The 13,704-nt window shown below is 44.4% G+C and overlaps 1 protein-coding gene across 3 annotated transcripts in view; it reads right to left on the bottom strand.

The window, feature by feature from the left end:
• Positions 1-13,704, bottom strand: part of myo7aa (myosin VIIAa) — a 286,417-nt gene that overhangs the window by 175,098 nt on the left and 97,615 nt on the right. For 2 of the 3 annotated variants that reach the window (XM_063054640.1, XM_063054638.1), the window contains 6 exons: positions 12,135-12,248; positions 10,936-11,088; positions 9,028-9,045; positions 5,320-5,504; positions 3,230-3,351; positions 1,710-1,852 (listed from right to left, as the gene is read on the bottom strand). In XM_063054640.1, coding sequence (XP_062910710.1) covers positions 1,710-1,852; positions 3,230-3,351; positions 5,320-5,504; positions 9,028-9,045; positions 10,936-11,088; positions 12,135-12,248 — 735 coding nt within the window. The remainder of the gene's footprint in view (positions 1-1,709; positions 1,853-3,229; positions 3,352-5,319; positions 5,505-9,027; positions 9,046-10,935; positions 11,089-12,134; positions 12,249-13,704) is intronic. The other variant, XM_063054639.1, reaches the window with a different exon arrangement.

Here is a 13,704-nt window from a genome sequence, read left to right on the forward strand (position 1 = left end):
CTGTCCTGGAGCCTGTGGGTCCCGGCTTTTATGCTGCAATACCGTTTCCCAGATGGTAGCAGCTGGAACAGTTTGTGGTTGGGGTGACTCGAGTCCCCAATGATCCTTCGGGCCCTTTTTACACACCTGTCTTTTTTAAATGTCCTGAATAGTTGGAAGCTCACATCTACAGATGTGCTGGGCTGTCCACACCACTCTCTGCGATTGAGGGAAGTACAGTTCCCAAACCAGGCAGGGATGCAGCCAGTCAGGATGCTCTCAATTGTTCCCCTGTAAAATGTTCTTAGGATTTGGGGGCCCCATACCAAACTTCAAGTGTCTGAGGTGAAAGAGGCATTGTTGTGCTTTTTTTTAAAAAAAACCACACAGCCGGTATGCACAGACTACGTGAGCTCCTCGGTGATGTTTATGCCGAGGAACTTAAAGCTGTTCACCCTCTCAACCCCAGATCCATTGATGTCAATAGGGGTCAGCCTGTCTCCATTCGTTCTGTAATCCACAACCAGCTCCTTTGTTTTTGTGACATTGAGGGAGTGGTTGTTTGCTTGACACCACTGTGTCAGGGTGATGACTTCTTCTCTGTAGGCTGCCTCATTATTACTTGAGATTAGGCCAATCAAATTTAATTAGCTAATTGGAACTGTGGGTGGTGACACAGTCATGGGTGTACAGAGAGTAAAGGAGGGGACTTAGGATACAGCCCTGAGGGGTACCTTTGTTGAGGTTCAGAGGGGCAGAGGTGAGGGAGCCCACTCTTACCACCTGCCAGCAATCTGACAGGAAGTCCAGGATCCAGCTGCAGAAGGGTGGGTCAAGGCTGGGCTCTGAGCTTCTTGTCAAACCTGGAGGGAATTAAGGTGTTGAATGCTGAACTGTAGACCAAGAACAGCCTTCTCACATAAACATTCTTCTTGTCCAGATGTTTAAGGTTGGTGGGCAGAGCTTTGGCTTTTGTGTTGTGTTCAGTTGTGTTGGTAGGTGAACTGTAGGGGGTCCAGTGTGGGTGGTAGCAAGCTGCAGATGTAGTCCTTGACCAGCCTCTCAAAGCATTTGCCTATTATTGAGGTGAGCGCAACAGGACGCCAGTCATTCAGACATGTTACCTTGGCCGTTTTTGGTACAAGGACAATGGTGGATGCTCTGAAGCAGAAGGGCACTCTGCACTGGGAGAAGGAGAGATTAAAAATATCTGTAAACACACTTGTCAGTTGTGCCGCGCACATCCCAAGTTCCCGTCCTGGGAAACCATTGCTAACTTGTTGGACATGAAGGTTCAGGTAGCTCAAATGGTAGGCACAGCAGTGTAGCAGTTAGTTTAACAGCTCAAAGGATCAAAGTTCAATTCCTGCCGCTGTCTGTAAGGAGTTTGTATGTTCTCCTCGTGACTGCGTGGTTTTCTCCAGGTGCCCTGGTTTCCTCCCACATTCCAGAAACGTACAGGTTATGAGGTTGATTGGTCACATGAATCTAATTGGGCTGAGAGGTGGGGGCTGTTATCGTGCTGTGTTTTTAAATAAAAAACAAATAATTGGGCAGTGCAGGCCTGTTGGGCCAGAAAGACTTGTCGCATCTCTAAATAAAATATGAGTGAAACAAAGAGGAAGCATCCTGATATGCAGCACTGTGATGGAGGTGGTGTTGAATTCATTGCAATTCTTTCACCCAGGAGGTCACCTTTGCCCCTGTGATCCATTCAATTCCTTACCCACCTGACGACAAACGCGAGACTTTTCCAGTAGATATTGTTCAATCTTGGCTCCCTCGATGGCCCCTCGCTTGTTAAAGTGGATGTCGATATATTTCCCAAAACGACTGGAGTTATCATTCCTGATAGTTTTAGCATTCCCAAAGGCTGTGGGCAGAGAGGTTAGATCGTGACTTTATGAATCAAGCAAAGTAGCGAGGAGGTTGGCATAATGCTGTACCGTGCCAGCTGTAAGATCAGGGTTCAGTTCCTGCCACAGTCCGCAAGGACTCTGCACGTCCTTCCCATAACCATTTGGGTTTCTTCTGAGCACTGCAGTTTCCCCCCCACATTCCAAACATGTGCCGGTTAGGGTTAGTGAGTTGTGGGCATGCTGTGTTGGTGCTGGAAGCATGGGGACACTTATGGGGTGCTTCCAATACATCCTCGAACAGCATGGTCATTAATGCAATACTAATCATTTCACTGTATATTTCTATGTACACGTGACAACTAAAGCTAACAGTTAATCTTTAAGTGACATGTTGTGCAAATCAAAAACACAAGGAAGTCTGCAGATGCTAGAAATCACATAAAGAATACTGGAGGATCTCAGCAGGTCAGGCAGCATCAATGGAAAAGAGTAAACAGTAGACATTTTGGGCTGAGATCTGACTACTATTCCCCTTCCTGTCCAGTCCTGATGAAGGGTCAGAGCCGTCTCTATTTCCTGAGGAGACTGAGGTCCTTTAACATCTGCCGGACGATGCTGAAGATGTTCTACGAGTCCGTGGTGGCCAGTGCTATCATGTTTGCTGTTGTGTGCTGGGGCAGCAGGCTGAGGGTGGCAGACACCAACAGGATCAACAAACTCATTCGCAAGGCCAGTGATGTTGTGGGGATGGAACTGGACTCTCTCACAGTGGTGTCTGAAAAGAGGATGCTCTCTAAGTTGCATGCCATCTTGGACAATGTCTCCCATCCACTATATAATGTAAACAACAGGAATTCTGCAGATACTGGCCTGCTGCGTTCACCAGCAACTTTGATGTGTGTCACTATATAATGTACTGGCTGGGCACAGGAGTACATTCAGCCAGAGACTCATTCCACTGAGATGCAGCACAGAGCGTCATAGGAAGTCATTCCTGCCTGTGGCCATCAAACTTTACAACTCCTCCCTTGGAGGGTCAGACACCCTATGCCAATAGGCTGGTCCTGGACTTATTTCATAATTTACTGACATAATTTACGTACTACTATTCAACTAGTTATGGTTCTATTACTATTTACTATTTATGGTGCAACTGTAACGAAAACCAATTTCCCCCGGGATCAATAAAGTATGACGATGACTATGAAGGGACTCAGCACGAAACGTCGACTGTTTAGTGTTTTCCACAGATGCTGTCTGGCCTGCTGAATTCCTCCAGCATTACGTAAGTGTTGTGTAAATGCTTATTATTTCTATGCCCAACTCTGAATTGGTGCCTCTGTTTTCAATGGACATGGCAGTGCCTCAATATCAAGGTTACACCAACAAACCTTCTAGAATGGGATTCGCTTCAAGGACTTGCTGCTCGATCCACGAATGCTGGCCACTGATGGCTGCCAGGAACTGTAGTATCAGCTTTGTGCTCTCCGTTTTCCCAGCACCAGACTCTCCGCTAGAAATCCCCCAAAAAAAATGTTAAAATTCATCAGCACTGGAGATTCCGCAAATGTTGGAAATCCAGAGCAACACACACAAAACGCTGCAGAAACTCAGGAGGTCAGGCAGCATCTATGGAAATGTTTCTGGCCAAAACCATTCATCAGGACTGGAAAGGAAGGAGGGAAATGCCAGAATAAGAAGGTGGGGGTGGGGGAGAAGGACAATCCTGAAGGAGACAGGAGAAGCCAAGTGGGCTAGGAAGCGGGGGGGGGGATAAAGTAAGAAATTGGGTGGTGATAGGTGGAAATGGTAACGGTCTGAATAAGGAGGAATCTGATAGGAGAGGAGAGTGGACCATAGAACAAAAGGAAGGAGGAAGTTTATCATGTCAGGTAAAGTTCAATTACAATTACATTCAAACCTTCATCATAACAGTAAAGCAGCCAACATAATCAAAGACTCTACCCATGCTTGAGATTTTCCCTTTCCCCTTGGGCAGAAGGTACAAAAGCCTGAAAGCACCTGCCACCAGGATCAAGGACGGCTTCTATTTCTCTGTTACAAAACTATTGAATGATTGCCCAGTTCAACATGGACTCTCAACTCCAATCTGCCTCATTATGATTTGCACCTTATTGTCTAAATGTACTGCACTTTTTCTGTAATTGTTTTATTCTGCATTCTGTTATTGTTTTACCTTGTACTACCTCAATGCACTACTGGTCTGATCAGTATGAAGAGAATACAAGACAAGCTTTTCACTGGACACATGATATTAATAAACTAATTCAAATTTAACAAAGATGAGTAAGCCAATAACCAAGTTTTCATTCATTTATTAAGTGGCTGGTAAATTGGTTTAATATTGTCACATGTACCAGGGAACATTGAAAAACTTCATTTTGCATGCCATTTACACAGATCAATTCATTATAACAGTGCAGTGAGACAGTAGAAGGGAAAAAAAATGACAGAATGCAGAACAAAGTGTTACAGTTACAGAGAAAGTGCTAGGCAGGCAGATAACAAGGTGCAAAGCCATAACAACGTACTGTAGACTGATGGGTCAAGAGTCTATCTTATTATACAAGAATGTTTGGCTTCTCAAAGACCCCTCCCACCCCAGACATTCTCACTTCTCCCCTCTCCCAGCGGGCAGAAGTTAGAAAAACCTGAGTGCACATAACACCAGGCTCGAGGACAACCTCTATCAACCACTATCAGACGCTTGAACAGACCTGTACAGTAAGATAGACTCTTGGCCTCACAATCTACCTTGTTACGAGCTTGCACTTTATCGTTTACCTGCACTGCACTTTCTTTGTAGCTTTTACACTTCACTCTGCATTGTTATTCAGCATAATTATGTGCCATGTCGTATGACATGGGCAATCATGGTTTTATCCAAGACCCTGATCGTTCTTGGAAAATTTTTCTATGGAAGTGGTTTGCCATTGCTTTATTCTGGGCAGTGTCTTTACAAGATGGGTGGTCTCAGCCATTATCAATACTCTTCAGAGACTGTCAGTGGTTACATAACCAGGACTTGTGATCTGCACCAGCTGCTCATACGACCATCCACCACCTGCTCCAATGGCTTCACGTGACCCTGAATGGGGAGCCAAGCAAGTGCTACACCTTGCCCAAGGGTGACCTGCAGGTTAGTGGAGGGAAGGAGCACCTTTCACCTCCTTTGGTAGAGATGCATCTCTACCCCGCTACCCAAGCATTGTTATTGTTTTACCTTATTCTAGCTCGATGCACGGAGTAATGATCTGATCTGTATGGAGAGTATCCAAGACAAGCTTATCACTATACCTTGGTATGTGTGACAATAATAAACTATTACCAATGCCCATATGTTTTCCCATAGTGTTAGGGTTGTGTAGGCCGGTTCAAGGACCTGATGGCCAATTTATGATTAATAACATTCAAAGGTGGTCGTCATGAGGCTACTGAGTGGGGCTGGTCACTGACTCACCTTATGATACAGCACTGGTCCTTGCCATTCCGTTGCATGTTGAAGTAACAGTTATCGGCAATCGCGAAGATATGAGGTGGCATCTCCCCAATCTTCCTGTTGGTGTAGTACCGGATTTGCTCGGCCGTGTAGATGGGCAGCAGTTGATAGGGATTCACTGCCACCAGGATGGAGCCCGTGTACGTCTGAAACAGTCACATTGCGCCCATTACCAGCAGACCTCCAAACTCTGCAGCCCTTACTCCTCCTGCACAGAGATACACCGCTCCCATAACAGTTCCCGCTGCAAACTCCCTATACTACATCAGCAGGGAAACATTCACATGTTGTCCTGAAGATGGGATTGTATTCAAGACTATAACATATTGTAAGGCTAAAATAAAGAGTGGATGGGGAGAGGATGTTTCCTATAGCGAGGGAGTCTAGGACCAGAGGGTACAGCTTCAGAATAGGACACCCCTTTAGAACCGAGATGAGGAGGAATTTCAGCCAGATCGTGGTGAATCCGTGGAATGCATTGCCACAGATGGTTGTGGAGGTCAAGTCATTGGGTATACTTAAAGCAGAGATTGATAGGTTCTTGAGTAGCAAGATTGTCAAAGGCTACAGGGAGAAGGCAGGAGAATGGGATTGAGAGGGATAATAAATTAGCTGTGATGGAATGGCAGAGAAGACGCAATGGACCAAATGTCCTAATTCTGCTCCATGTCTCATGCAAGAGGCAACAGAACTTTGGGCTCCGTGTCATAGACTCATAGAACACTATAACACAGAAACAGGCCTTTCAGACCATATAGTTAACGTTGAACTTGTTCTGCCTCGTCCCATCAACGCACACCTGGACGATACCCCTCTGTACCCCTCCCATCCATGTCCTTATCCAGACTTCTCTTAAATGCTGCAAACAAGCCCCCATCCACCACTTCCACTGACAGCTCATCCCACGCTCACACCAGCCCCTGAATGAAGACTTGCCGTCCTCAGTTTCTTGGGTGCCATCTACACGGAGTTTGCAACGTGCACATTTAGTCAACCATGAAGGCAGCCCATTTCTTCTTTCTTAGAAGTCCAAGGAGATTCTGCACGAGATTGAAGACTGGCAAACGTCTACAGATGCACAATGGAAACCGCTCTGACTGTCTGCATCAAGGCCTGGTATGGAAACCCCAATGCACAGGATTGCAAGAGGCTACAGAGGAGGGTGAACTCAACCAGTTCCATCACAGGTTTAGCTCTCCACACCATCGAGGACATGTACAAGAGGTGATGTCTCAGGAAGACAGCACCTCTTCTCAATTCTGCCATCAGCAGGAGTTACAAGGAGCATGAAGACCCAAACCTCAAGGTTCAACAACAGCTTCTTCCCCACTGCCATCAGGTTCTTAAGCTGATCTGAAAACCCCCAACTCTACCTCCGACCACACTTCCCTCAACTTAAATCAATCTTTGTGTTTATTTTGTTGTGTGGACATAACTAACTGGCACAACCAGAATTACAACAGTTTAGCAACACTATAACCATTTTCATCACTCTGCACTCTAACAAATGTTATTATTTGTTCTACTTGTGTCCTTCCTTGTTAAGAACTGAGTTGGAGAGGGTCAGCAACTTGAAATTCCTCGGTGTCCTTATTTCAGAGGACCTGTCCTGGCCCAGCACACAAGTGCAATTACAACGAAAGCACGGCAGCACCTCTACTTGCTTAGGAGCTTGCACAGATTTGTCATGGCATCTAAACCTTTGACAAACCTCCACAGAAGAGTGATGGCAGGTATGGAAACACCAGTGCCCTTGGACGGAAAATCCTACAAAAAGTTAATGGCATTGTCTACCACGGGTAGAGCTGTCCCTACCATTAAGTACTGTCGCAGCAAAGTAGCATCCAGCATTAGGGACCCCCACCACCCAGGCCATGTTCTCTTCTCAATGCTGCCATCAGGAAGGAACAGGAGCCTCAGGATCCACACCGCCAGGTTCAGGAACAGTTACTCGCTCTCAACATCAGACTCTTGAACCAAAGGGGATAACTTCACCCATCTTCACAGCCTCACCACCAAAATGTTTCCACGACTTACTGACTCACTTCCCAGCACTCTTCATCTCATGTTCTCGATATTTATTGCTTATTTATTTATTATTATTTCTCCTTTTCTATTTGCACACTTTGTTGCCTGGTTGGATGCCCTAAATGGGCGGTCTTTTACTGATTCTGTTGTGGTTATTACTCTGTGGATTTAGTGAGTACGCCCACAAGAAAATGAATCTCAGGAATGTATATGGTGACATTTATGTACTTTGAACTTTAAAAAAAATATTTTTTTTCTTGTGATGCTCTGTGCCTGTAATGCAAGTCGGTGTTTCATTGTGCCTGTGCATGGATGTACTTGTACATAATCAATAAACTCAAATTTATGTGATCTATTTTAAGTTTGTTAACTTGTGTTTGTATTCTACAGTGATGCCTCTGCAAAAACACTGACTGTCATGATGTTTATGCCTTGGGTATCAACGCCCATGATAACAAACTTGAATGTGAAACCTGGTGGTGAGGGTTTTCCCGCTAAAATTCCTGACTCCTCCCACATCCCAACGACGTGTGGGTTAATTGGTCACTGTAAACAGCTTCTGGGCCGTCAGTGAGTGGTAAAGTCTGGCGGGGGGGGTGCAGGGAGGGTGTGAAGCTGAAGACAGTCAGGAGAATAGATGTCAGGTTCGTGTAAAATGGTTGGCTGATGTTCAGTGTGGGCTGGATGGGTTGAGGAGCATATTTCTGTTCTACAACTCGAGCCTCTGGTGGGGTGAGATTGGTTGTAATTTGGTTTGAGTTTTATTTTTCCATCTGAGCAGATAAATGCTGCACTCGTAAATGGCATTCACAACAAAGGCCTCCATCAGGTTAGTACCCTCCCCCCCACACCCTTTCCCGGCTTCCTCAGTCATAACCTTAGTCATAGAAACAGACCCTTCAACCCATCTATTTCATGCTGAATTGTTAACCTGCCTAGTCCTATCAACCCTCACCTAGATCCTTATCCATGTACTTAATCCAAATTTATCTTAAATGTTGAAATAATCCCACATCCATCATTCCCACAGGCAGCTTATTCCACACTCCCACCACCCTCTGAGTGAAGACATTCCCCCTCAGGTTTCCCTTAAACATTTCACCTTTCACCTTTAACCCATGACCTCCAGATCTATTCTCCTAGGTGGCCCTTCCTGCTCCCAATTCATGGGCACACTTTCCCTTTTCTAGAGGAGGAATCCAATCTTGTATCATCCATACATTCTTGTATCCTTCTCAGCTTATGAATATCCTTTAAGCACACAAGGCATACAAACCACACCCCTCCAAAAACCAAAATAAAAGCCAGTTGCTGAGGGGCCATGGAGAAATGTTAAATGATCATAATAGATTATTAAGCTTTGTCTTAACTCTTTGAACCCCATTAGCACGAGATGGAGAGGTAGGGCGCCCACCACCGACTGAATTCAGCTATGCAGAGCCATGAAAATGGTGACTTGGAGAATGCAAGTGGTCATGGATGACTTGGCACCCCTAATGAGATCAGAAACACCAATGCCGATGGTTAGCCATGCAGAGTGCAGCCTTTGAAACATGAGACATGTGGAGTTAATGGTGTGGAAGGCTTTGACGGTGTAACTATGGCTGCTTTCAGTCATGTATGGTCATGCACTGCACTTACCCGACTGCCACAGTTTGTCTGTTGGGGGAGAGGAAGCAATGTATTAAAAAGCCGGAGGAGGGGGGAGAAAGATCATCATGAAAGGACACAGTATTTGGGGGGAGGGAGGGGTAGAGGAGGAGAACTCTTGTAGTTACATAGCAACATTCAGTTTTCTCATGGGGTCTAGAAAACACTCAGGACAGCTCTCAGAGCAGCCAGGAGATACCTCATCCTAGGCACCAAGACTGCCCTGGCACAAAAATTTCAGGAACACTGGCTGGGCATCAGGGGTGTTACTGACTACGCAAGGGGAAAACAGCATTGACTGTACCAGTCATACCTCCCTCCCTGATGGTCTAAACAACTTATGCATGCTTCAAGGCATGCAACGCAATATTGGCCACAAAAACATCCCCCCCCCCCCCAGATGAGTATCTGCTGTCTGTAACAGCAGCAGACGCGAGAAGGACTCTGCAGGGAGTCAATCATAATAAGGCAGCCAGGCCAGGAAAAAAATATCAGGCTGAGTACTCAAGGTATGTGTACGCACCAGCTCACCAATGTCACTTTATGGACGTACAATTAATCTATGTATACGAGCTACCATATATTTATACTCACTGGTTTATTATTATTATTATTGTGTTCTTTATCTTATTGTGCTTTTTGGGCTGCAGAGCCAGAGTAAGTTATTTCATTCTCCTTTACACTTGTGTATGGGAAATGACATTAAACAATCCTGAATCTATTAAAAAACCTAATAGTTAACTATTAAAGTTAAAAAGCGTAGTGAGGGATAAACAGTTGATATTTCAGGTCGAGACCCTTCATCATTCTATGAAGGTAATGAGGCGACTGCTGGACTGGTGTGAAAATGCATCTTCAAAAAAAGGGGATAGAAGTGGCCTCACTTACCAAGGTCTGATTCTTAATGACTTCGAGCTACTAAACAGTTTCCATAGAGGCAACGAAGGATAGACAATAAATGCTGGCAGGGAGAGTAATGCCCCGACCTCCATGAGTGAAGTGGGGCAAGAAACAGAAACAGAGGAGATTGCACACATGGGAAGCAATACATGAGATCACATCTTGAACTGGGACACCACATAGAACAACAACACATTAAATGGAGATCACCTTGTGTCTTTCCAGACACCAGCTTCTCACAACCACCCTGGCAGGAAAGGCACTGGGTCCAGGAGCATAGGAGACCCATACAGCCCAGACTTGTGAAAAGATCACAGTCTGGACGTCAGTTATTTTTGATATCTAATCACACTTCTCAGTGATAAGTGTGAAGTGCTGTTAGATCATGAGTACTTTAAGTAACTCATTTTAAAAGCTGCAAGAACTGCACAAAGTAATCCAAATTCCCAAATTAATATTTCAATACAAAAATCATTGATAAAAAAAAATCACAAAACACAGCAGAAAACAGAAAAAGTGCTGGAAATATTTAGCAGGTCTGACAGCACCTGTGAAGAGAGGGGTTGATTTTCAAACTTTTGCTATTGAGTCCAGCCTCCACGAGGATGACAACTCTGTCATGGTTTGAGCGTACCTCAATGATCCAGAGATCTATGTTGGCTTAAGCCAGGGCTTTATACTTTGGCTCTTTTTGGGGCAACCCATGCCAAACAGGTTAAAGGGGAGAGAGCAGACCAAGAGTGGTCTGTGAGTGATGGTATTCTTGCGTCTCCACCTGGGACTTGTATGGTAGTGAAGCTACTGGTACAATCAAGGAAGCCCTGAACACAAAACATATATTAAAATTCAAACATACAAACAAAAATAGGGTGGAAATACACAGCTGGTTAGGCGGTGTCTACGGAGAGAAAAATAGGCTAAATCTGTCATGTTAACCAGGAGCACTGCCTTTCTCACATGCCACAACCACAGACGCCACCCAAAATGGACTACACTCACATAGATCAAGCGGTCTCGGTAACGGATGAGGAGGTTACGTAGAATTCCTGCTTCATTTAGGTCTCCCAGTCGGATCATGTCTTCCACTCCATGGACGGACGTCGGATGCATGGGCTTAATATTGGTGGCATTCTGAGGTGAGATCCAGTGCTCCTAGAAAAGTGAGTGAAGAGACTAAATATCCGAGTTTTGCTAAGATAGAACTATTTTGTAACAAAAGGCAGAGATTGATAGGTTCCTGATTAGTTGGAGGGTTAAGGGTTATGGGAGAGAACATGAGAATGGGGTCAGGAGAAAGAAAGTCAGCTATGATTGAATGTTGGAGCAGATTTGATAAGCCAAATGGCCCAATTCTGACCCCACGTCTGATGAACGTTCTGGGACAAGACTGAAGTTCAAATACATTTATTATCAAAGTATGTATACATTATACAACCTTGAGATTCATCTCCTTGCAGGCAGCCACAAAACAAAGAAACCCAAAAGAACCCATAAAAAAGACCGAACAGTGAATGTACAGAGAGAGAAATAAAATTGTGCAAACAATAAAAGTAAGCAAATAGCATTCAGAAGGGAAGTTTTACAAAAGTCATGAAAGCCAGGCATCACTACAGCAGGAGCAGACCCCAGCCTCAGTTCCTCATAGAGCTGAGTAAACGTCGAGGGTCCTCACTACAAGTTGACAGTTATCCAACTAGTTGACCAGAACCACTCAAACCCTGCAACTGAAACTCTGACTCAGTCATTGCCATCGCTCATGATGTCTTCTCATTTTCCATCAGGAAAGTGGTACAGGAATCTGAAGACACACACAATTTTAGGAACAAATCTGGCATCAGATTTCTGAACGGCCCATCAACACTACCTCACCATTCCTCTCTTTGCACTATTTATTCACCTGGGCAGTGAGAGTCCTGGCTCTGGTCAGTCAGAATGGATAACCACCAACTATTTCTTGTAACTTATAGTAATTTTATGTATTGCACTGTACAGCTGCCACAAAATAACAAATTTCATTGCACGTCTGTGATAATAGAACTGATTCTATTCCAAAACACTGCAGATTCATTGATATTAAAATATTCCCAAAATGAACTGCAAATTTGCCTCTATTCAACCCACAGAAAGGTCAATCAAAGGAAAAACCATAATAATTTCTCCAATTTATGTTCAAGGAAGAGAGATTTAAGAATACTTACGTTCCCTTCATCATCCACAACCTGAATTTGCCCGGAGTCGCATAACTTCACCACGGCTCCAATTGGAACTTCAAATTCACGGCCGGTCTTCAGATCCAACCAGACATAGTCCCCCTGTGGGCACACAGAGACGAGTCATAGAGCATCTCAGAGATTAGCAAACTAAAATACTGCAGATGACGGAAATCCGAAACAAACACGAACATGCTGGTAACACTCAGCAGGTCAGGCTGCATCTGTAGGGAGAAGAAACAGAGTCAGCGTTTCGGGTCAACTACCTTTCGTTAGACACAAGGTTGAGAAATGAATTATTTTTAGTTGCAGAGAAAAGCAGGAAGAGGGAAGGAGGCAAGAGGAGAACAAAGGGTGGGGGCAATGACCAAGTCAGAGTTTGAGTTTCATGGTACCCATCCATGCTGATCAAATTGCCTAACTGAGCTGGGCCTATTTGCTTGCATTTGGCCCATACCCAGCTAAACCTTTCATACTCATAGTCATAGTCATACTTTATTGATCCCAAGGGAAATTGGGTTTCGTTACAGTTGCACCAACCAAGAATAGAGTATAAATATAGCAATATAAAACCATAAATAATTAAATAACAACATGCAAATTATGCCAGATGGAAATAAGTCCAGGACCAGCCTATTGGCTCAGGGTGTCTGACTCTCCAAGGGAGGAGTTGTAAAGTTTGATGGCCACAGGCAGGAATGACTTCCTATGACGCTCTGTGTTGCATCTCGGTGGAATGAGTCTCTGGCTGAATGTACTCCTGTGCCCACCCAGTACATTATGTAATGGATGGGAGACGTTGTCCAAGACAGCATCCTCTTTTCAGACACCACCGTCAGAGAGTTCAGTTCCATCCCCACAACATCACTGGCCTTACAAATGAGTTTGTTGATTCTGTTGGTGTCTGTTACCCTCAGCCTGCTGCCCCAGCACACAACAGCAAACATGATCGCACTGGCCACCACAGACCTGTAGAACATCCTCAGCATCGTCCAACAGATGTTATTATGGCTTTCCTATCCATTGTTGGATTAGAGCACAAAATTGTTACTTTTCCCCACAGTTTAACTTTTCTTATGCTTGCTTAAGTTTTTATATAATTACTTATTACAGCAGTGCAAAAGTGTGTGAACCCTGTAGAATTTCTCTATTTCTGCATAAATATGAACCTAAAATGTGATCAGATCTTCATACAAGTCCTAAAACTAGGTAAAGAGAACCCAATTAAATAAAAACATTATACTTGTTCATTTATTGATGGAGAAAAATGATCCAATATTATATGTATTTGTTGGAAAAAGTATGTGAACCTTTGCTTTCAGTAACAGGCATGACCTCCTTATACAGCAGTAACTTCAACCAAACATTTCTGGTGACTGTTGATCAGTCCTGAACATCAGCTTGGAGGATTTTTAGGCCATTCCTCCTTACAAAACTGCTTCACCTCTGGGATGCTGGTTGACTTTCTTGCATGAACTGCTTGCTTCAGGTCCTTCCACAACTTTTCTATAGGATTAAGGCCAGGACATTGACTCAGCCATTCCAAAACACAAATTTT

This window comes from Mobula hypostoma, chromosome 7 (genome assembly GCF_963921235.1).
Source record: "Mobula hypostoma chromosome 7, sMobHyp1.1, whole genome shotgun sequence".
NCBI classification, from domain to species: Eukaryota; Metazoa; Chordata; class Chondrichthyes; order Myliobatiformes; family Myliobatidae; genus Mobula; species Mobula hypostoma.